Consider the following 23,651-nt stretch of genomic DNA (forward strand, 5'->3'; position numbering starts at 1 on the left):
AGTATTGCCCCAGTGTGTCCAGCAATCTGCCCCATGGTCTCCTGTATTGCCCCAGTGTGTCCAGCATTCTGCCCCATGGTCTCCTGTATTGCCCCAGTGTGTCCAGCATTCTGCCACATGGTCTCCTGTATTGCCCCAGTGTGTCCAGCAATCTGCCCCATGGTCTCCAGTATTGCCCCAGTGTGTCCAGCAATCTGCCCCATGGTCTCATGTATTGCCCCAGTGTGTCCAGCAATCTGCCCCATGGTCTCATGTATTGCCCCAGTGTGTCCAGCAATCTGCCCCATGGTCTCATGTATTGCCCCAGTGTGTCCAGCAATCTGCCCCATGGTCTCCAGCATTGCCCCAGCCCCAGACAGTGAGACATAAAGAAAAAAAAAAAAAAAGTAAAATCCTCACCTCTCCCGTTCCTAGCGCAGGTCCGGTGCAGTCAGCGTCTCTCCGGCTCTGCGACGCTCAGGACAGAGAGGCAGAGCGGCGCGCACAGTAGTGACGTCATCGCGCCCTCTGCTCTGAGACGTCGCAGAGTCAGAGGACGCTGAAGCCGCAGGAACCAGGAGAGGTGAGTATTAGAGCGGGGGGCGGGACCTGGGGGTGGGGGGAGCTGGCCCTGGTCGTGGCGGCGGACGGCGCCGCCCGAAGAGTTAAAGGGGCGTCTTTTTTTTTTTTTTTTCTTCTGCAGCGCCGGCCGCCCCCCGCATTGTGCCGCCCGGGGCGGACCGCCCCCCCCGCACCCCCCTTCCTACGCCACTGCCTGGGACCCCGCTTCACCGCAGCCACCACCCCCGGTAAGCATTAAGGCGCATGGATTATAAGAAGCACCACCATTTTATTAAAAAAAAAAAGGTTTTTTTCCTATGTTTCTCCTCAAAATTTGGGGTGTGTCTTATAATCTGTAAAATACGGTAGCTTATTTTCTACTTCTCTGAACTTAATTCGCCATCAAACTCAACCGTACACAAAAGGCTCATGCAGCCTTTATCTACCCATTTCCTCATGATGGTTTGCTTTAATTGTTTGATAATCTTAAACTTAGCATCTTTTTACTGTTTTATTATGAACTGCTGACTTGTAAAGCTATTCGGAATGTGTTTGCGATATATCAATAAAGGTTATTATTAGTAGATTGAAGATGGTGACATTCAAGCTGTTAACGTTGCCATGTGTAGGAGTAAAGAATCTTTTACGTGAGCACAAACATGGGTTTGCTTCTGTGCTGACACAGGGTGGAGTAGGGTGAACACAACAAGCTGCTGGACAGAGGTGCAGACGGAGATGTTACAGTAGATTGAGAAAAATGGGTTGTTCTTGTTATGCAAGATCAGTCGAAAACAGCAGGCATGTCCAATTCTGTATCAGCTGACAGGCTGTCAGTCACCCCAACTGTAGGGGGTAAACAAGTGGAGGTTCTTCAGCCGGAGACCTGTGTGACAACACTTGCCACAGTGAGGGAGGAGGAAGAATCAGAAGGTGCCGTCGATGGGGTGGACGGTGGTTGATGAGACTCGCTATTCTGCATTTTAGCGCGGTGACATTCCCAGATTAACGCATGTTGATCGCGCATGTGCCAGGTCATGCATGTAGTACTGAAATTATTTCATTTTTTTTACTCTACTAGGTTGTTTTTAACAAAGTTGACAGATAACATGATTTTTTAGATTTTTGTCGGTCTGAAAAAAAAGACCCAAGATAGCCAACTGCAGAACTGCGAACGCTTCTGGCCACTGCCAGAGTTGGGCCTCAGGATTCATTGGTTGTCGTGGTTGCATAACTCTGTGTCCACGTAACCTCTTCCCCTTCTTCATCTTCCTCTGCTGAGCTACTCAGCTGCATGCCTCTGTGTTTACACCAAGTGTGATCTACTACCTCATCGTCATCCTCTCTGTTCCCCCACTCCTCATCCTAAAAGTCACCTTCCTCCTCTTCCTGCCTTGACAGCACAGTAGAGTCTGCAGGCGCCTCAAATATCTGAGTCTTGTCACAAATGGATCATCTTCACCCAACAGGGTTAACGTCTGTTGACAAGGGTTTGGTTTATGCTTGGACAAAACTTCGTCCCGCCATGGATCAAAGTGAGAAAAAATTTGGATATAGGTGCAGATGATTTCCTCCTCCTGACTCTGAATCTTTAGATCCTGTTTGATTATTGCAAAACAATTGGGAGACAAAGAGCGCAATAGGGTCTTATCCACGTTACACAGAGGAGAATATACACCAAAATTGCTCACCTGGTTAGGATGAGATTAGAGCATATAGATAGCGGCTGCTGCTGATCCACAGGTCTTCACCGACCAGAGAAAATAATGTCTTCAAAGGGAGATTTGTAGTTAAAATTCTGCGCTGCTGCTAAGATGAATTTCAGGAGAGTATAGTTGATTCACAGTGGTTTTATTCAATGCGTTTCAGGGGTCTCATGCCCCCTTCATCAGGTGTGGTATTTCCTGATGAAGGGGGCATGGGACCCCTGAAACGCTTTGAATAAAACCACTGTGAATCAACTATACTCTCCTGAAATTCATCTTAGCGGCAGCGCAGAATTTTGAAACATACCTCGATCACACCCATCCTCAAAAAGCCCACCCTTTCTCCCCTATGTCTCCAAACTACTGGAACAATACATCCACTTTGACCTGTCCTCCCACCTTTCCTCTTGCTCCCTCTTTGACCGCTTACAATCTGACTTCAGACCGCACCATTCCACTGAAACTGCCCTCACTAAAGTCACTAATGACCTACTAACCGCCAAATGAAAGTGATGGGAGTTTGTCCTTCTCCTGGACCTGGCATCTGCCTTTGACATTAAGGACCATTCCCTCTTACTACAGACTTTCTGATCTGTTGACATAACAGACTTTGCCCTTTGTTGGATCTCCTCGTACCTAAAAGACAGAACATTCAGTGTCTCCCACTCACACACCACCTCCTCATCTCGCCCCCTGTGTGTCGCTGACCCACAAGGTTCAGTTGTAGGACCAGGAACTATGCTTAGAGGGCATACGCGCGTGCTCCCGCCCGCATCAACCTAAAGTATTCACAACCTATAGCTGGGTGACACCTTTTATTTAAGGCTTCTCCTCCAATATGGAGGTGCCTGAGCTACGTTGTTAGTTTGCCTTGCATGCTTGCTAGTTTTCAGGTTCCTCAGGTTCACCTGTCTGCTTGTTTACCCTGTACCTGTCTGCTCTTACCTGTCTGTGCCTGTCTGCTCGTACCTGTTTGTGCTCTTCTGTCCATCAGCCGGTCCAGATTGCACCTGCCAAGCCAATCTGTCTAACACCCGGTCCAGCCCGCACCTGCCAGTGCTTCTCCGTTCCTCAGCTGGTCCCATCTGCACCTTTGGTTCCAGAGTCTCTACAGTGCCTGCCTGCATTTTTCATCCCTCCTTTGGGCTGTAGCAGCTTATGCCCTGTAAGGGGTCATCTGCCACCTTCTGTAGGTCAGAAAATGGAGTAGCACCTGGTGCCACCTCTTTGTACCTCCTTGGGTCGCAGTTTTTGCCTGCTGCCACTTGTCCGAGTAGGGATTTGGTAGACCACTTAGTTACACCCCTTCCAGGCTTTCAGAGGGATACCTAACAGTGATTCCACCACCTTTCCCATTACAGTCTCCATCTGCTGGGATGGCTGTAGTACTATACTAGTTCTTCTCTATTGCAATTGATGCTACTTTGGTGGTGTCTGCCACTAATTTTTGTAAATATGTAGACTCCTGTTTGGGTCTCCTTCATGCGTGTTGCCTGTAGCAGTAGGCCTCCAAGACCATCAGGCCTCCATTTCCTTGACTCCGTGTTACTATCCTTAGATTTTTCTGACAATAGTAGTCTACAAAATTTATATGATATTTGTGCCACCTGAATGTGGCTGAGCATGAAAGCAGGTTGGGCTGTTGCATGTCTTACTGTGACGTTCAGTTGAAAGCTGTAAATGCCGTCCCAGACCCCGATACCTCATGCCTGGCTGTTTGCTGAAGTGCCATGCTAAAATCTGTACTGTGGGTGAATTGAGGCAACTTTTCTGGTGTCTGCTCCTAGTTTGATGTGTTTTGGCAGCATTTGGGGCCGTTATAGAGTGTTGTGCTGGGTCTTCCAGCAAAACAATGACCCAGAACATACAGGCAAAGCAACAAAGGAGTGGCTCAAAAAGAAGCACATTAAGGTCATGGAGTGGCCTAGCCAGTCTCCAGACCTTAATCCCATAGAAAACGTATGGAGGGAGTTGAAGCTCTGAGTTGCCAAGCAACAGCCTCAAAATCTTAATGATTTGGACATGATTTACAAAGAGGAGTGGATGAAAATTCCTCCTGATGTGCGCAAACCTCAACATCAACTACAAAAAAATATTTGACTGCTGTGCTGGCCAACAAGGGATTTGCCACCAAGTATTAAGTCTTGTTTGCTAGAGGGGTCAAATACTTATTTCTCACTGCCAAATGCAAATAAATTTATACAATTTGATTTTCTGGTTTTTATTTTTGGTATTCTATCTCTCAATGTTAAAATTAACCTACCCTTAAAATTATAGACTGTTCATGTCTTTGTCAGTGGGCAAACTTATAAAATCAGCAAGGGATCAAATAATTATTTCCTTCAACTTATAAAATCAGCAAGGGATCAAATAATTATTTCCTTCACTGTAGATGTGCGATGCCACCGATGTCCTCTATAGATGTGGGATGACACTGGTGATTGCACGCTAACTCTCACGACAGGCAAAAAAATTCACAGGATTATTTCTCTTGTAGAGACAATGAGCTAAATCCTTAAGTAATAATCTGCTCCAGCGACACTGATACAGAGATATAATGGTCAGCTGATATAGGGGCCTCGTGTTATGTCCTTTCTAATACTTTCATGTGCCATACTGTAGGCAAGTTCAATCTAAGCCTGTCTACTGAGTATCTGTATTTAATCTGATCCTATGTGATACTGTCTGCTGAGCTGTGTATCTAATCCTATCCTGTGTGATACTGTCTGCTGAGCCGTGTATCTAATCCTATCCTGTGTGATACTCTGCTGAGCTGTGTATCTAATCCTCTCCTGTGTGATACCGTCTGCTGCGCTCTGTATCTAATACTATCCTGTGTGATACTTTCTGCTGAGCCGTGTATCTAATCCTGTCCTTTGTAATACTTTCAGCTGAGCTGTGCATTTAACCGTGTCCTGCATGATACTTTCCTCTGAGCTATGTATCTAATCCTTTCCTGTGTGATACGGTCTGCTGAGCTGTGCAGTTATTCCTATCCTGTATGATACTCTCTGCTGAGTTGTATATCTAGCCCTCTCCTGCGTGATACTTTCCTCTGAGCTGTGTATCTAACTCTCTTCTGTGTGATATTCTCCATTGAGCCATGTATTTAACTCTCTCTTGTGATACTTTCCTCTGAGCTGTGTATGTAACCCTCTCCTGTAAAGGCCCCTTCACATTTAGCGACGCTGCAGCGATACCGACAACGATCCGAATCGCTGCAGCGTCGCTGTTTGGTCGCTGGAGAGCTGTCACACAGACCGCTCTCCAGCGACCAACGATGCCGGTAACCAGGGTAAACATCGGGTAACTAAGCGCAGGGCCGCGCTTAGTAACCCGATGTTTACCCTGGTTACCATGCTAAAAGTAAAAAAAAAAAAACAGTACATACTTACCTACAGCCGTCTGTCCTCCAGCGCTGCGCTCTGCTTCTCTGCTCTCCTCCTGTACTGTCTGGGAGCCGGAAAGCAGAGCGGTGACGTCACCGCTCTGCTTTCCGGCTCACAGCCAGTACAGGAGGAGTGCAGAGCGCAGCGCTGGAGGACAGACAGCGGTAGGTAAGTATGTACTGTTTGTTTTTTTTTACTTTTAGCATGGTAACCAGGGTAAACATCGGGTTACTAAGCGCGGCCCTGCGCTTAGTTATCCGATGTTTACCCTGGTTACCAGTGAAGACATCGCTGGATCGGTGTCACACACGCCGATCCAGCGATGTCTCCAGGGAGTCCAGCGACGAAATAAAGTTCTGGACTTTATTCAGCGACCAACGATCTCCCAGCAGGGGCCTGATCGTTGGTCGCTGTCACACATAACGATTTCATTAACGATATCGTTGCTACGTCACAAATAGCAACGATATCGTTAACAATATCGTTATGTGTGAAGGTACCTTTATACTCTCCCCTGAGCTGTATATCTGACCCTCTCCTGTGTGATACTCTCCCCTGAGCTGTATATCTGACCCTCTACTGTGTGATACTCTCCCCTGAGCTGTATATCTGACCCTCTCCTGTGTGATACTCTCCCCTGAGCCGTGTATCTAACTCTCTCCTGTGTGATACTCTCCTCTGAGCTGTATATCTGACCCTCTCCTGTGTGATACTCTCCCCTGAGCCGTGTATCTCTCTCCTGTGTGATACTCTCCTCTGAGCTGTATATCTGACCCTCTCCTGTGTGATACTCTCCCCTGAGCCGTGTATCTAACTCTCTCCTGTGTGATACTCTCCTCTGAGCTGTATATCTGACCCTCTCCTGTGTGATACTCTCCCCTGAGCCGTGTATCTAACTCTCTCCTGTGTGATACTCTCCTCTGAGCTGTATATCTGACCCTCTCCTGTGTGATACTAACTCTCCCCTGAGCCGTGTATCTAACTCTCTCTTGTGATACTCTCCTCTGAGCTGTATATCTGACCCTCTCCTGTGTGATACTCTCCCCTGAGCCGTGTATCTAACTCTCTCTTGTGATACTCTCCCCTGAGCTGTATATCTGACCCTCTCCTGTGTGATACTCTCCTCTGAGCCGTGTACCTATACACATGATTTTGCACCTGGCTGTGTCTGCCGCCCCTCGTCCGCCCCATGATGGGACCACGGTCTGTGGCGCAGGGGTCGCTGGTCTCTGGGCTCCTGATGGATTACACTATTACTTTGGTGGTGTAATCAACGCCATTCTCTCTCCGGCCACCATTACTAATCTTTTCAGGAGATCGATGGTAAATTTTCCGGATCAGATTTTGTCCTCTCTTCAGGAAAAAAGTGTTTGCTCCGATTTCTCTTCCGTGTGAATGAGCCGAGTGCGGCTGTGATAATCGTGTTATGGATGTCTCCGCTGTGAGCCCCAGTATGATTCATCCCCTCAATACGAAGCATCTGATGTGTGTTCTCTCTAATCGCAGGCCCTGTACATGTTTTATGCCCTGGCGATCGTCTGCGATGACTTCTTTGTCCCATCCTTGGAGAAGATCTGTGAGGTGAGTGGACATTAAGACCCCCCATCCCCCATATTTTATCATCTCCATCCTTAATTGCATCCTCCCCCAAAATCCCTTCAATACAGATCGCCAGCACTTCAGCCAAAGCCTCCTGATGCATGAATAGAATGCCACCTCTGCAGTGATGACTGACACATAGATGAGCAATGTAGCTTCAGCCTCCATAGGGCATTGATACGATGAATCAATCTAGTGTCTGGTCCTTGTAGTTCACCCCCTGATCCCACAGGAGGCAGCACCTGGTATGAACATTCCTGGATAGTGGCAGATTTCCCATTCATTATTTCTCTGTGAGATGAGATCCTACGTTTGAAGTCGCGCAGATTTAGCCACCGCTCAGAATCTCAGCGGGAAGTTGCTGCGTCGTCACATGATAATGAGAGGTGACGGTGAAAAGTAGGAACAAATGTGTACGGGCACAATGGCGAGCGCCAACCAAGGCGCTGAGCGGAGGAACAAACCGGAGGCGGGAAAACGTCGTAGAAACGGTATTAAAGTTTAATGAGCATTAACCCTTCCGCACCTGACAAAAATCCCAATGGAATGTACAAGAAGATGAGAATGCTGGAGAGTGGGTTCTGCGCTTGTTTAAAGATTTGGCGTTTCTTACGCCAGTCTTGAAGAAAAGCCCACAGAGTAAGGTGCACCAAAGTCAATAACGACCCCAGTGTGGGACTGTCCGAGCCCTAGAATCAGAAATCCACTTCTGCTAGGAGCTGGGGTAGAGTTCTGCTATAATTTGCCTTTTTCTGGACCCGTCGGGCTGCTCTTGACTGCACCTACCCCGATGATGGGCGCCTGCACAGTGAGGCCAAAAGTTGCTAAAGTGTTGCGCAACTAGTTGTGTTGAGTTGTGTTGACTTTTTGCGATCGAGATCTGATGAATTTCCCCTTTTTGTCTCAATTTGGGTCCACTGTCCAGACCTCTGTTTGCTGTCAGTGAATGGGACCATCCCTGTACAGACTTACAGAATTTGTTACATTTGCATCCGTTCCTCTGTCTGAGTTTTATATGCACTGATACAATGTAACAAACCCTAAGCAGGGGCGATGGATATCGGCTGCTGACTTGTTTTTTTTTTTTTTTTTAGCTGACTGAGGATTGTTCATATTGGATAAGGTTGTAAAAAAAAAAACCTCAGCTGTGAGAAATGTCAGGTGTGAACAGGGCTTAGGCTCTGAATTTAGACCGGAATGTTGACCTTCACTGACAAGCAGCAGAGATCTTGCAAACAGTGAGACAATAAGTCTGATTCAAAGTTGTAGGACTTTTCATTGTATTGTAAAGCGATAATACCACTCATGTCAAAAAGGAAGAAACCAAGGGAAACCAGATTACAGATTTTTAGCCTTGACTAGAGAGGGAAATAAGGATCCCTTTAATCCCTGGCACTGTGGCTGTGGGTACCTTTGGGGATCACTAGATGGCATCGCTTTTGCCCTTGGATGTCGCTTACAATCTTAAAAGATTCGACCTTGGAATTCGGCAGAAATCTCAGAATCACTGCTGCCTCATCCAGGAACATACGGCCTCTGCCACCTGTGACTGGCAGCGTCTGCTTAGCAGCTGGCACCTGGCGAGGCCTCAGTGTCAGGGGACTGATCTGCTCGGATTGTGTCTGATTAATCAGATCTTTCTTACAGAAGCTGCACCTGAGCGAAGATGTGGCCGGGGCGACCTTCATGGCGGCGGGCAGCTCCACTCCGGAGCTCTTCGCCTCCGTCATTGGTAAGGCACTGATTGTTTCCTTATTGACTAAATAGGATGATGACTATGATGATGGTGGTAGTAGTCACCTATGTTTTTATTCTATGTACAGTATATATAGTGAAATTCCTTTAATCCGGCACTTTTTAGTTAATACTTTCTGATATTCCGGCACACTCTGAAGGTTTTTTTTCATCTCTGTGCAGTGAAATTCACATAATCTGACATTTTATGAAGCCAGAATAGGCTCTGAACCAGCGCTATAACATTCCATTAATCCACATTATGCGACACAGAAGTATTCACACATTCTGGCATTTTTTAAAAGCCAGAACCGTGAGTAGTCTCTTACCCTACACTATAAAATTCTTTAGTATAGTTTAATTCTAATAATCCGGCACATTCCTGAGGTCGTTTCCCTCTGTGCATTGTAATCCCCATAATCTGACAATTTATTATATAAAAATAATTTAATATTTTCTAAATCTACACTAGAAAATTCCTTTAATCCATCATCCAATAATACTGAAAATCTAATAATCCGGCAAGTCCTGAAGGCTCTCTACATTAGCGTTGTGAAATTCCTTTAATCTGGCAAATTTGAAATCACATAAAATTATGCAAATTGTATGATATTTTCTACTGGTTTTGTAAAATTCCATTAATCCAGGATAAAAAACCTGTAAAAATTCTGTCAATTCAGCATAAAATATCCAGTATTTATTAGATTATTCCATGAACACCAATAATCCAGAATATTTGAAAATCCATCAAATGCCAGATTAAAGGATTTCTCCTGTACTTGAGATATACAGGACAGGGTTGAACACCCTAAGGAATCCTTCCAAAATATTCCTTCCTTGTGTTATTTTTGGGAGCGTCACTTTCCAGTATGACCACAGGGGTGAGAAAATAGCAAGAAAGTTCTGAAGAGAAAGCGAGAAAACTGATTAAAATCATCTCTGAGCCGACACCGATACATTCTAGATAATCCACAGAGAACGGTCTGTGCCACAAAGTTATAACTGGAGGGAGCAGAGCGCCCCCTGTTGGTCAGGACAGTGAAGTGATGGTGGAATAACCCAGAGAGTGGGACGGGTGGCAGAGGCCACATCTGATACCGGACATGGGGTATTATCTATACATGTTCACATGATGAGAATTTTGCCATTAAATAACTTTATTCATTTCTCTGCTCTCTTAGGTGTTTTTATCACCCACGGTGATGTCGGCGTTGGGACCATTGTAGGTTCAGCTGTATTTAATATTTTATGTATTATTGGAGTCTGTGGAGTTTTTGCTGGACAGGTAAGAAATATCTATCTCATCTATCTATCTAACTATCATTTATCTATTATCTGTCTATCATGAGTATCATCTATCTATCATTTATCTATTATCTGTCTATAATCTATCTATTATCTATCATTTATCTATTATCTATCTCATCTATCTGTCATCTATCTATCTATCTATTTATTATCTATCTATTATCTATCTATCTATCTATTTATCTAGTATCTATCTATCATCTATCTATCTATTATCTATCTATCTATCTATCTATCTATCTATCTATCTATCTATCTATCTATCTATCTATTATCTATCTATCATCTATCTATCTATCTATCTATCTATCATCTATTATCATCTATCTATCTATCTATCTATCTATCTATCTATCTATCTATCTATTATCTATCATCTATCTATTATCTACCTATTATCATCTATCTATCTATCTATCTATCTATCTATCTATCTATCTATCTATCTATCTATCTATCTATCGGTCAATTTCTTATTAACCCTCCTCTGTCTGCAGGTTGTTCGCCTGACCTGGTGGTCCTTGTTCCGGGACTCCATGTATTACATCTTGGCAATAATAGTGTTAATAATCGTAAGTGACGTCTCTTCTCGTTTTTTTTATATTCTCGTGGATATTTCTGCAGCTTGTCGCACACATTGTGCTGAATTTAATATTATCCAGGACACATTCTCATGAATAATTAATGCCTAAACCTCTCGAAGTATTCAGTCACCATTCCTTGCAAACAACCACAGTGGAGGAACTTGTCCAAAATTAATTGCTCCCCTGTAACAGAAAAATTGGGTTCAGTCATCCCCCCCCCCCCCGCACTCAATCCACCGGCATATTATGTCAGCAGAGAAAAATACAAAGCAACACTGGGTCCAAAAGGGAGTCGGCCAGATAAGCTTAATGCTGAGGAATTGGTACGTGTGCAATTCCCTCATTGCTATTGAAGTGAGAGAGGACAGAGCACACTCCGTAGCCGTCCTCCTCCTCAATATGAGCTTGTAGTGATATCCCCAGTAATGTTCTGTATAAACCCGACCTCACGGCTGCACCTTGTGCCCAGGATGCCGCCCCAAGGTCCGGCTGCCCGTGTGCTTCTCTGATGGTTTCTATTGAGTCTTTTTATAATTTGTTCTTGTTTTATCTCTTCCAGTTTATATACGATGAAGTTATTGTCTGGTGAGTAAAGAGCGAAACTTATCTGATTACAAGAGAAATGTGCATCAGCCCCCTACACCCCCACCCCAAGCCTACTGTAACCTCTAACACTGATTTGGATGTTGTCAGTTATTTTTTTTTATGGCAGCATTTGCTGTATGTAAACCATTAACAAGCAGGGTAGACGTAATGTATGTACACAGTGACTTCGCCAGCAGAATAGTGAGTGCAGCTCTGGAGTATAATACAGGATGTAACTCAGGATCAGTAATGTAATGTATGTACACAGTGACTGCACCAGCAGAATAGTGAGTGCAGCTCTGGAGTATAATACAGGATGTAACTCAGGATCAGTAATGTAATGTATTACACAGTGACTGCATCAGCAGAATAGTGAGTGCAGCTCTGCAGTATAATGCAGGATGTAACGCAGGATCAGTAATGTAATGTATGTACACAGTGACTGCACCAGCAGAATAGTGAGTGCAGCTCTGGAGTATAATACAGGATATAACTCAGGATCAGTAATGTATGTACCCAGTGACTGCACCTGCAGAATAGTGAGTGCAGCTCTGGAGTATAATACAGGATATAACTCAGGATCAGTAATGTATGTACACGGTGACTGCACCTGCAGAATAGTGAGTGCAGCTCTGGAGTATAATACAGGATATAACTCAGGATCAGTAATGTAATGTATGTACACAGTGACTGCACCAGCAGAATAGTGAGTGCAGCTCTGGAGTATAATACAGGATATAACTCAGGATCAGTAATGTATGTACCCAGTGACTGCACCTGCAGAATAGTGAGTGCAGCTCTGGAGTATAATACAGGATATAACTCAGGATCAGTAATGTATGTACACGGTGACTGCACCTGCAGAATAGTGAGTGCAGCTCTGGAGTATAATACAGGATATAACTCAGGATCAGTAATGTAATGTATGTACACAGTGATTGCACCAGCAGAATAGTGAGTGCAGCTCTGGAGTATAATGCAGGATGTAACACAGAATAAATACAGCTTAAGTCATGTAATGTACAGTACAGACCAAAAGTTTGGACACACCTTCTCATTTAAAGATTTTTCTGTATTTTCATGACTATGAAAATTGTACATTCACACTGAAGGCATCAAAACTATGAATTAACACATGTAAAATTATATACTTAACAAAAAAGTGTGAAACAACTGAAATTATGTCTTATATTCTAGGTTCTTCAAAGTAGCCACCTTTTGCTTTGATGACTGCTTTGCACACTCTTGGCTTTCTCTTTCTCCGCTAAAAACCCCCCACTATAAAAGTAAATCTAACCTCCCCTTCATCACCCTCTTAGTTAGGGAAACATAAAAAAAATTTAAAAAATGTATTTATTTCCATCTTCCCATTAGGGTTAGGGCTAGGGTTAGGGCTAAGGTTAGGGTTAGGGCTAGGGTTAGGGTTAGGGTTGGGGCTAGGGTTAGGGTTGGGGCTAGGGTTAGGGCTAGGGTTAGGGTTAGGGCTAGGGTTGGGGTTGGGGTTGGAGCTAGGGTTGGGGCTAGGGTTAGGGTTGGGGCTAAAGTTAGGTTTGGGGCTAAAGTTAGGGTTACATTTACGGTTGGGATTAGGGTTAGGGGTGCGTCAGGGTTAGGGGTGTGGTTAGGGTTACTGTTGGGATTAGGGTTAGGGGTGTGTTTGGATTAGGGTTTCAGTTATAATTGGGGGGTTTCCACTGTTTAGGCACATCAGGGCTCTCCAAATGCGACATGGCGTCCGATCTCAACTCCAGCCAATTCTGCGTTGAAAAAGTAAAACAGTGGTCCTTCCCTTCCGACCTCTCCCGTGCACCCAAACAGGGGTTTACCCCAACATATGGGGTATCAGCATACTCAGGACAAATTGGACAACAACTTTTGGGGTCCAATTTCTCTTGTTACCCTTGGGAAAATAAAAATTTGGGAGTCTAAAAAAACATTTTTGTGGGAAAAAATATTAATTTTTATTTTCACGACTCTGCGTGAAAGTGTAGTGAAACACTTGGGGGTTCAAAGCTGTCAAAACACATCTAGATAAGTTCCTTGGGGGTCTAGTTTCCAAAATGGTGTCACTTGTGAGGGGTTTCTACTATTTAGGTGCATCAGAGGCTCTGCAAATGCAACGTGACGCCTGCAGACCAATCCGTCTAAGTCTGCATTCCAAATGGCGCTCCTTCCCTTCCGAGCTCTGCCATGCACCCAAACGGTGGTTCTTCCCCACATATGGGGTATCAGCGTACTCAGGACAAATTGAACAACAACTTTTGGGGTCCAATGTCTCCTGTTACCCTTGGGAAAATACAAATCTGGGGGCTAAAAAATAATTTTTGTGAAAAAAAAATAATTTTTATTTTGTAGTGAAACTGTAGTGAAACACTTGGGGGTTCAAAGCTGTCAAAACACAGCTAGATAAGTTCCTTAGGGGGTATACTTTCCAAAATGGTGTCACTTGTGGGGGGTTTCAATGTTTAGGCCCATCAGGGGCTCTCCAAACGTGACATAGTGTCCCGTCTCAATTCCAGTCAATTTTGCATTGAAAAGTCAAATGGCGCTCCTTCCCTTCCGAGCTCTGCCATCCCCCCATACAGTGGTTCCCGCCCACATATGGGGTATCAGCGTACTCAGAACAAATGGCACAACAACTTTTGGGGTCCAATTTCTTCTCTTACCCTTGGGAAAATAAAACAAATTGGAGTTGAAGTAAAATTTTTGTGAAAAAAGTTAAATGTTTTTTAAAAACATTCCAAAAATTCCTGTAAAACACCTGAAGGGTTAATAAACTTCTTGAATGTGGTTTTGAGCACCTTGAGGGGTGCAGTTTTTAGAATGGTGTCACACTTGGTTATTTTCTATCATATAGACCCCTCAAAATGACTTCAAAATGTGATGTGGTCCCTAAAAATATTGGTGTTGTAAAAATGAGAAATTGCTGGTCAACTTTTAACCCTTATAAACTCCCTAACAAAAAAAAATTTTGGTTCCAAAATGGTGCTGATGTAAAGTAGACATGTGGGAAATGTTATTTATTAGTTATTTTACATGACATATCTATATTTAAGGGCATAAAAATTCAAAGTTGGAAAATTGCAAAATTTTCAAAATTTTCGCCAAATTTCCATTTTTTTTCCACAAATAAACGCAAGTTATATCGAAGAAATTTTACCACTATCATGAAGTACAATATGTCACGAGAAAACAATTGTCATTAACGTGCAAACCACCCTGAGAAGGTGTGTCCAAACTTTTGGTCTGTACTGTATGTACACAGTGACTGCGCAAGCAGAATATAAGCCGCAGGAATAAATTGATACATTGTAAATGTAAATTAGTGGGGATATTTTGCTCATAGACGTCAGTCATCTTTGCAGTGTTATGCTCTAAATACAGACACATTGAATAAACTAATAAATTGCAAAATGGATAATACCGTAGATTTTACAGGTTCCAGATTTTACACATTTGCCCCTTAGGCTTCTTTCACACTTTTGTCGGTACGGGGCCGTAACGAAGCGTCGGTGCGACGTACCGACAGAAGTGTTTTCTTTCACATTTCCATCTGCGTTGCCGGGCAGGAAAGATCGTGAGAGCGATATTTCCTGCTGGGCATTCGCAGTGTGAAACACTGGATGCGACGTACGGAAAAACGTTCCCTTGAACGTTTTTCTGAGATGACGGTCCGCCAAAACCTGATGCATCCAGTGCAGGACGGACGCAACGTGTGGCCATACGTCGCGATCCGTCGGCAATACAAGTCTATTTGAAAAAAAAACGCATCCTGCGTGCAAATTTGCAGGATGCGTTTTTTTACCAAAAACGACGCATTGTGACGGATCCAAATAAACGGAAATGGGAAAGTAGCCTTAATCTAGGCCTCGCAGTCTCTTCGCCTTGTGCTCGTGTATTTGCAATGAAATATCGCCACCCAGTGGCTAAATATAAAACAACACTATCATTGTGCCGCAGCTTTGGAAACTTGGGATCGCAGGTTGTTTTTTTGTGGGGGCTTTGGGGGCTGGGAGTTGTAGATTCTCAACAACTTAAGCCCTACTGATTGCACATCACTGCTATCGAGAAGCAACGCTTTCTAATGAGTATCACTACAAGTCCCAGCAGTCTCGTTGAGTCCCTATAGGTTGATTACATTTTGAAATAAATTGTCTTTTGTGCTTTTCAGGTGGGAGAGTCTGATTCTCATCATCATGTATATGATTTACATTCTTATTATGAAGTAAGCGCATCATTTTCTTCATTTCACTATATTTTATGTCTTTGGTTTCTAAGCATGTTGGGAGTTGTAGTTTTGCAAGGGAGCAGCAGGGCAACTATGCTTAAAGTCTAGAAACGTCGCTGCCTCCATGGTCACTACCTTAGGGCTGAGTACCTTTCTATATGGAGATACGTGACCCCATTGGTCAGCACTATTTTCATATGCCCTGATTTTTGGGTCTATCTCTTTAATGTATCCAATATGGCGCCTTGGAGTGGCAGCTTCTTTTTTTCTGGGGTCTTCTTTATCCTCTACCAGAGCATGGACTGTAATTTTGCATACAATGGATACACATGGTGAAGTTATTGTGATCCCAGTATAACCAGTAACTATCAGCTGTCCAGTGTGACCCAGAGTGAAAGGTTCTGGATGGTTGCAGTGTATCAGTCCTGCACAAGGGTGGCTGTAAAGCGGTCCGGGCCCCTTACTCCTTATCATGGCTACAATACAGATGAGTTGGGGTATCATATTATGCACATCTGACTAAGGGTCTGTGGCCCCCACTTTCCATGGAACCTAGACTCCTGCCTCCCAGGCCCCCGAAAGTGGAAAGGAAGGAGTTAACAGCGGCTGATTAGGAGAAGATGCTGAAAGTGTGAGGGGATAATCACTGATAATCCGTGCGGGCCAATCAGAAGCCTGCGTTTGGGATCACATGGTTATTACTGAAGATTAGACACTTTGTATTCAATGAGTAACAGATTAAGATCTTCGGGTAATATAATCTAATGTCTCCGTCCTGCAGAATTATCCATCTATGGTTTCCATTTGCCCCCGGTTCTGTACAGTTGTCTCATGTTGCCCCTGCAGGAGCTCAGCTACTATCTGTCCACCAGCTTGCTGACTGTCTCCACTGTTCCATTGCTAATCAGCAGAATACTGAGGGCAGCTCTGCCATCTGATACTGGACGCCACACCGTGGACAGTGGCCACCAGTCCTCACAATCACCATACTGAGGGCAGCTCTGCCATCTGATAGTGGACACCACACTATGGACACAGTGGCCATCAGTCCTCACAATCACTGTGTCCTTCTGGGGCACTTCCAGTGGGGGATGGTAACTTCCTTTTTGTTTTATGCCAGATACAATATGAAAATGCAGCGCTTATTCACCATGAAACGCAAGAACGTAGGGAACGGCTGCACGATTGGGAGCGAACTGCAAGATGGTAATGTGTATTGTGATCCGCTGTGTGATGACCCCACAGTCCCCCTGTTGTGGAAAGGTAAGGGTAAGCAGACCGGAGAAACGCAGACATGCGGACCCCAATAATGACGCTATATGTAGAAAGCGCCCCCTAGTGATTGCCAAAAGCAGATAGAAACGTCTGATTAAAGAGGTTGTCCATGTACAAGAGAAAATGGGGCAGAAGAGAGGCAATCCCTACCTGTGAAAACCCTCTGCCACACGTCACTGTGATGGTCTGGCACTGACGGGGTTAACGCTAGGTCCCTCTCATTGCCAGTAACATTGTCTGATTTCCCAACACCCAGAAACGGGCGTAAAAATAGAAATAAAAGGAACTGATCTTGCGTGGATCTCTCACAAGTTGGTGAGTAATGAGGACAAAGTTAGAACCTCTGGCTCTGAGGAGATGTCCGCATTGATGTCGACTTCTGTAGAGCGTGGGCGTCAGCAGCCCCTGCTGTACAGCATCTCCACTGGTGGTCTGTGCCAGCGGATCCGCTGCAAGCGCCAATTAGGGAAACATCCGCGCAGTTTGAGACGTACACCAGGGGGCGTTAGACTGCCATATACAGGTGCTAGTGTGCTACTATTTAAAGGGACACCTTAAAGGATTCTTTATCATCTATTCACAGGATATAGTCAGAGGGGGTCTGACTGCTGAGACCCTCGCTGATCACATGACTGGGGTACACTGTAAATATTGGAATGCTAGTGAGTATGCTCGCCCAGCACTCCATTCACTTCTATGAGGATGATGGATTGAAGCGGCATTCGAGCATGCTCACTATCATTCCACTTGCCCAGAGGACTTTGTACGGATTGTTTCAGCAGCCGGACCCCAGACCATTCATTCAGTATATATATATATATATATATAAAAGAAAAGCAGCACAAAAAATAAAGAAAAATGTGGACTTTATTGCCTGAATGGCGTGGCAACGTTTCGGATACAAGATCCTTTTTCAAGCCCTTTATCAGGTACTTTGTAGATGCTGTTCCAATTTTTGCCTATATATATATATATATCAGGTGATAGATGATATTTATTGGACAACCCCCTTCAATTCAAGTATCGCCTTCTGTCCACACTGAGGTGTCTTATTAACGCGAGTCTTCTATTTAACCCTTGACGTTATATGTGGACTTTCTTATTTAATTATTACTACAACTAACAAAGTGGGAATTATCTTGCACTTGTGTTCCCCTTTAAATCTTCTCTAACACCATCCTCTCTGTCACTCTGTGTCTCCTGTCTGCTTATCCCTTTACTCAGTGCCACATGTATGTCCGGCGCACTAACTGCATCACGTCATTGATTTTCCCCTTTAAGGCGGCTTCTATGTGCACTTTTTGTAAGATGACATAGAATCACAAAACTATCTGACAACTTTGTTTTCTTCTGTAATCTGACAACATGATAATTAAATTCATCCTGTGGCTGCCGTCTGTCGCTGGTCTGTGCTGCCGCAGCTGAAGATTGACATGTTGTATTTTACTGGATAGCTCCCAAGAGGTGATGTCCTCCTCCGGTCACTTATGGCCAATACTCAGTTGTGTAAAAGTGGCAGTCAGGTACAGATAACCCAGAATAAATGAAAGGTGCCTGAAATCTGGAACCCTGGATTGCAAGCTCTTCTGCCAACTGGGATACTTTTTGCATGGTTTAAAGGGGTATTCCTGTAGCTCAAAATGATTTTCTATCCGTAAGGTAGGAGTGATTTACTGATCACTGAGGGTCCGCCCGCAGAGCCCCGACTCACTGGAGTGGAGGGGCACTGCATCAGTTAGACAGTTCCTAGGATCGCCGGTGTCCGATCAGTAAGTTATTCCCTATCCAGCGGATAAGGAATAACTGCGACTTGTTGGAAGGAATCCCCCTTTAACCCTTCCATTGCTATTTACAGTGAGAGTGGAGCAGGCGTATCCTAGCAGGAATTCGGTGGTGATGGTGGATGAGATCATCTGCTCCAGCCCCCCCAAGTATCGCTTCCCTGAGGCCGGATTACGCATCATGATCACCAACAAGTTCCCGCCAAGGACCAGGCTACGGATGGCGAGCAGGCTCATAATCAATGAGGTATCCGTGCGTAGTTATACGGATGATGGGGTAGTAGTGTAAACGTGTAAAGTGTGGTCTGTTATTAACTCTTCGTGTTCTGCCATTGTTTTCCTTGCCACGTTGTAACAGAGCTGTAATAACGAAGAAGACGATTCACGTCCAGCATCACAAAACTTATTCACCCGTCATGTTTACTTAAAAAGTTTAAAAGTTATTGTATCCATGATGGCGTCATATAAAACATGGATAAAAATGGAATAAACATACTCGTTTTCATCTAGACGACCTTAATCATTGTTACAAATAAAGGGAAAATATTATCCCTGCCAATAATCTCTGCACAATGAGATTATATCACAGATTAATTCTCGGCCGTCCCCCACTCCCCACCCATGAGACGTTCCTTGGCCCCATTTCACAGGACCCCCATTTACCAAATGCCATTGATAATATCGGTTCCTTCCTCTGCCCCTTCTCTTCTCAGTAGGTGGTACAGGATAGGGTGGAACAGGAGGAATGTGTTTCTGGGTAGGACATTACATCCAAAAAAATCTTCCCCTCATCTTAATTTCATCATTAGCAGAAGAAACCATAAAATCCTGCACATTCACTTCCTTTCCTCTTTCATTCTGCTCAAGAAGTTTCCCTTTCCCTTTAAATATACCGTATGTAACCATTTATATAAGCACTGATCCAAGTTAACAAATAAAATCCCTGCACCAAAGGGTTTAATTTCTGCTTAATGTTATACAACTGTGTAACTTTTCTACAAAACCTTGAGAGGAAGCATTGTATCAAACATTGCAACAACCTGAAAGACAGTCATACCGTGTCTGGCCTGTAGGTGGCGATCATGATCATCAAGGCTGGGGAGCAGCTCCTCCAGACTGGTGGGGGTTGTAAAAGTGGACATCCCCTTTAAGGAAACCCCCATATAAGCCTCTTTTGTCCTGAATTGCTATACATATGTCCTCTCATGATGCTCAGTAGAGGTCAGAAAGCTTTGTGAAGGAAACCCTTTCACACTTATAGGTGGTATAGTAACTTGTGGCAACTCCCGCTGGTAAGTTTGTGACCCCCCTTGTATTCCCTCAGAGACAGCGACTCCTGCAGTCCGCTAACGGGATGAGCTCGCTGACGCTGGACGGGAAGCAGCAGCTGTTGGAGAACGGTCTCATACATGGCGACAAGGACGATTGCCAGGAAGACAACGATGCCACCACTTATCTGGTGCCCTTTTCCATACCCAGTGAGCACTGCCACGTTTACCCATCACTTCTCATCATATCCCACATCATTACTATAATTGCACCTTCTAATTAAAATACGAGGGGTCTGTAAGATGCTTATGTGGACTGTCATGTGGACGTTCCTACCTCAGTAGACTAGTGTCTTCTGTAATATTTAAGCCTTTCTTGTGGTCCCAGCAATCAGGAAGTTGTGCTCTATCCTTTAAGGAATAACTTTCAATTCTGGGAGCCCCCCTTTAAGAAAAGACCCCAATAAGAGTAAGCTATGGCTATGGGGTTAGCATGTGGAGAGTAGGAGGCAGGACAGCCTAGAATAATGATAAAGATGGCTCTCCCTAACCTCCAGAATGGCTGATTGGTTACAATTCTAGTAGGAAGCGCAGCTCTGGAGCATAAAGTGCTGTACTAATAGGTGAAATGCTGTGATTGGACGTGCATATACTGAAGAGCTTGCACTCTCCTTGTCAGGTGGCTGCACCAACCAGTTTAAATGGGTATTTTCCTGGCCGTTAATCCTTGTGCTGTACTTCACTGTCCCGAACTGCAGCAAGCCACGCTGGGAGAACTTCTTCATGCTGACCTTCATCCTCTCCACCGTCTGGATCGCCATTTTCTCCTACCTCATGGTCTGGATGGTGAGTACCGCATCACCACATGCAGGAATACAATGGGAGGGGGATTCCAAAATGTTTATGTCTCTCCTGATCTTTACAGGTGACTGTTATCGGATACACCCTGGGGATACCCGACGTCATCATGGGCATAACCTTCCTGGCAGCCGGCACCAGCGTACCAGACTGTATGGCCAGCCTGATCGTAGCCAGACAAGGTACGCAGCCCCCTCTATCTCCTAGTACCTGTCCTGGGGGGGGGAGGGGAGGTGTTCAGCTACTGTGGGCATCAGGAATACTGAGGATCCTTAGTGCTTGGCATTTATTAGGGGTCTGACTCGTCTCTTTCGCAGGTCTTGGAGATATGGCCGTATCCAATACCATAGGAAGCAACGTCTTTGACATCCTGGTTGGACTCGGGGTGCCCTGGGGGCTGCAAACAATGGTTATTCACTACGGATCTACTGTAAGTAGTCAGATAATGGCCCCTCTTCACCAGTACTGGGGTCCATCAGCTCTTGGTGGGTCTGACACTGGCAGGATAAACTGAAGGCCGGTCATTCATTTGTCTTTTCTGTTATAGGTGAAAATTAGCAGCAAAGGATTGGTCTATTCCGTCATCCTGCTTCTGGGGTCTGTGGCCCTCACTGTGAGTGTAATTACCATTACTGGGGCCATCATTAGAAAGTTTTACTGTAGGCTGTAAAATGAGATCTTCTAGTTGATTGAAGAGCTCTGTGCTGAACTCTAGTGGTCAATGTGAAAAATTGCAGTATTTACACCTGATCCAACCTGGTCAATAATTATAATTGGTGATTGTACAAGTGCAAGTATGTGAGAGGGGAGATCTGAATTTGGGGAATGCTGTCCTCTTTCGAAAGATGTAATTGGTGGAATCCTATTGATAACATCACGGGACCTCTCTGTCAGTCTCAGGGGCCACCTTTTGGCATTATTTAATGCACTCTTAACATTGGAGGGGTCAGTAAGGCTCCACCAGTGATGAGTGATGATCTGACCTTGTCCCGTTGCAGGTCATTGGAGTACACGTGAATAACTGGAAGCTGGACAAGAAGCTTGGGTACTACGTCCTCTGCCTGTACGCCATCTTCCTGTGTTTCTCCGTACTCATAGAATTCAACGTCTTCACGTTTGTCAACTTGCCAATGTGCCAGGATGACTTCTGATGGCCAAAAACCACAAGACTTTCTTTCTGACCTTACGACCGAGATTCATCTATGGAAAAACCTAAATTCCTCTCCAGGCCACGGAAGCCAGGAAAAGGCGATTCCTAGAAAGTTCCGAAAGATGAAGTTTCCCGGCGCTGAGATAAGCGGCTGCGAAATGTCCGGCTGAGGTTGCGTCTTCCGAAGAAGTGTATATTGCTGCTGATTTCTATGTCATAAAAGTAAATAGGACATTTCCTTCAGGTCAGCTTGAAGACAACGAGATTGGATTCTCCTTCCAATGATCGGCGTGCTGTTTGCCCATGCTGTATTATTACCGATAAGTATCTGGCGGCGCCATGGTGGATTGCATGCAGAATTATCTTTTTCTTATGTGATACGTTCTACATATTTGCAAACCCAATGGACCTCCATGACTTCTGAGAGCTCACACGAAATCACAGTCATCCGGTAATACAAGACTTCACGGGAAGTGTCCCACCGTCCACAAGGAGAAAGCACATTTATTTTTTCTTTATCTTTTTTTATTTTATAATTGGACAGGAAGTTAATGGAAACTTCAGAAATGCACATTTGGATACTTTAAGGAATGTTTCTGAGAACTTCTTTGTAATTGTGCTCGATATTTGATAAGGAAATATATCTATAAAATGGAATGTTTATTTATATGCACAAATACCAAATATAATATCTGTGATTATTCCAGAATGTTCTGCATATCTGCAGCAACAGTAATGTGTTATAAGTGGAGATGAGCATGGAGATAAGGAAAGGTTCTGATAGAACAAGCTTAGACCTGAGCAGAGGCAGAACTTCAGGTGAGGCGGGGTGAGGTGGAGATTGGAGATGTGTTGAGGTGATGCTTATATGATTAGTTAGGGAGCTTCTATATAAAAAATAAGATGGAGATTGAGATGAGCAGACGTGGGTCACAGTATGAGCATGGGTGAGGGTTGCAATTAACGAAGGCAGGGCTTTAAAGTAGCAGAGTCGTGATATGTGATGAGCAGAGATAGGGTTTGAAATGATTAAGGTTGAACTTCAGATGAGTTGAGGGGGAGCATAACATAACCTGAGGCAAGGAATTAGATAAGCAGACATGGTTCATGAGATGAGAAGAGGTGTGGCCTGAATTGTTCATGGGTGGGGCTTGAAATGAGAAGAGGTGGGGCATGATATGAGAAGGTGTGGCATGATTTATTCATGGGTGGGGCTTGAAATGAGGAGAGGTGTGGCATGATTTGTTAATGGGTGGGGCTTGAAATGAGAAGAGGTGGCGCATGAGATGAAAATGAACGTAGGTGAAGATAAACAAAAATAGAGTTTTGAGGCAAAAGTAGTCAGAGCTTGGTAGATTAGCAAAGACAGAGGTTGATAGAAGCCAAGATGGAGCTTGGAGATAAGAAGATTAGGGGCTTAGAGATGAGCAGGGCAGACCTTGCGTTTAGCAGGGGTGGGGTTTGAGTTGATTAGAGGTGGAGAATGGAGATGTGTAGAGGTGATGCTTGAAGATGATTAGGTAGGGAGCTTCCTCATGAAAATAGGATGAATTTGTGATGAGCAATAGCTGGACATAGTATGAGCATGAATGAGGGTTGGACTGAGCAGAAGTGTGCCATGTGAAGAGCAGAGATGAAGCTTGAAATGA

At 44.5% G+C, this 23,651-nt stretch overlaps 1 protein-coding gene across 2 annotated transcripts in view; it reads left to right on the forward strand.

Annotated features, from left to right (window-relative positions):
- The window catches only part of SLC24A4 (solute carrier family 24 member 4), a 116,346-nt gene extending 93,687 nt beyond the window's left edge, over window positions 1-22,659 (forward strand). Inside the window, exons 4-17 of one of the 2 annotated variants that reach the window (XM_069736947.1) lie at window positions 7,139-7,213; window positions 8,879-8,963; window positions 10,147-10,250; window positions 10,771-10,845; window positions 11,417-11,442; window positions 15,614-15,667; window positions 16,791-16,876; window positions 18,801-18,973; window positions 20,051-20,204; window positions 20,674-20,840; window positions 20,920-21,034; window positions 21,170-21,282; window positions 21,400-21,465; window positions 21,851-22,659. In XM_069736947.1, the coding sequence (XP_069593048.1) occupies window positions 7,139-7,213; window positions 8,879-8,963; window positions 10,147-10,250; window positions 10,771-10,845; window positions 11,417-11,442; window positions 15,614-15,667; window positions 16,791-16,876; window positions 18,801-18,973; window positions 20,051-20,204; window positions 20,674-20,840; window positions 20,920-21,034; window positions 21,170-21,282; window positions 21,400-21,465; window positions 21,851-22,003 (1,446 nt within the window). In that variant the 3' untranslated portion in view covers window positions 22,004-22,659. Of the gene's footprint in view, window positions 1-7,138; window positions 7,214-8,878; window positions 8,964-10,146; window positions 10,251-10,770; window positions 10,846-11,416; window positions 11,443-15,613; window positions 15,668-16,790; window positions 16,934-18,800; window positions 18,974-20,050; window positions 20,205-20,673; window positions 20,841-20,919; window positions 21,035-21,169; window positions 21,283-21,399; window positions 21,466-21,850 lie in introns of both variants that reach the window. The other variant, XM_069736938.1, reaches the window with a different exon arrangement.
- The last annotated feature ends 992 nt before the right edge of the window (window positions 22,660-23,651 follow it).

This window comes from Ranitomeya imitator, chromosome 1, assembly GCF_032444005.1.
Source record: "Ranitomeya imitator isolate aRanImi1 chromosome 1, aRanImi1.pri, whole genome shotgun sequence".
Taxonomy (NCBI): domain Eukaryota; kingdom Metazoa; phylum Chordata; class Amphibia; order Anura; family Dendrobatidae; genus Ranitomeya; species Ranitomeya imitator.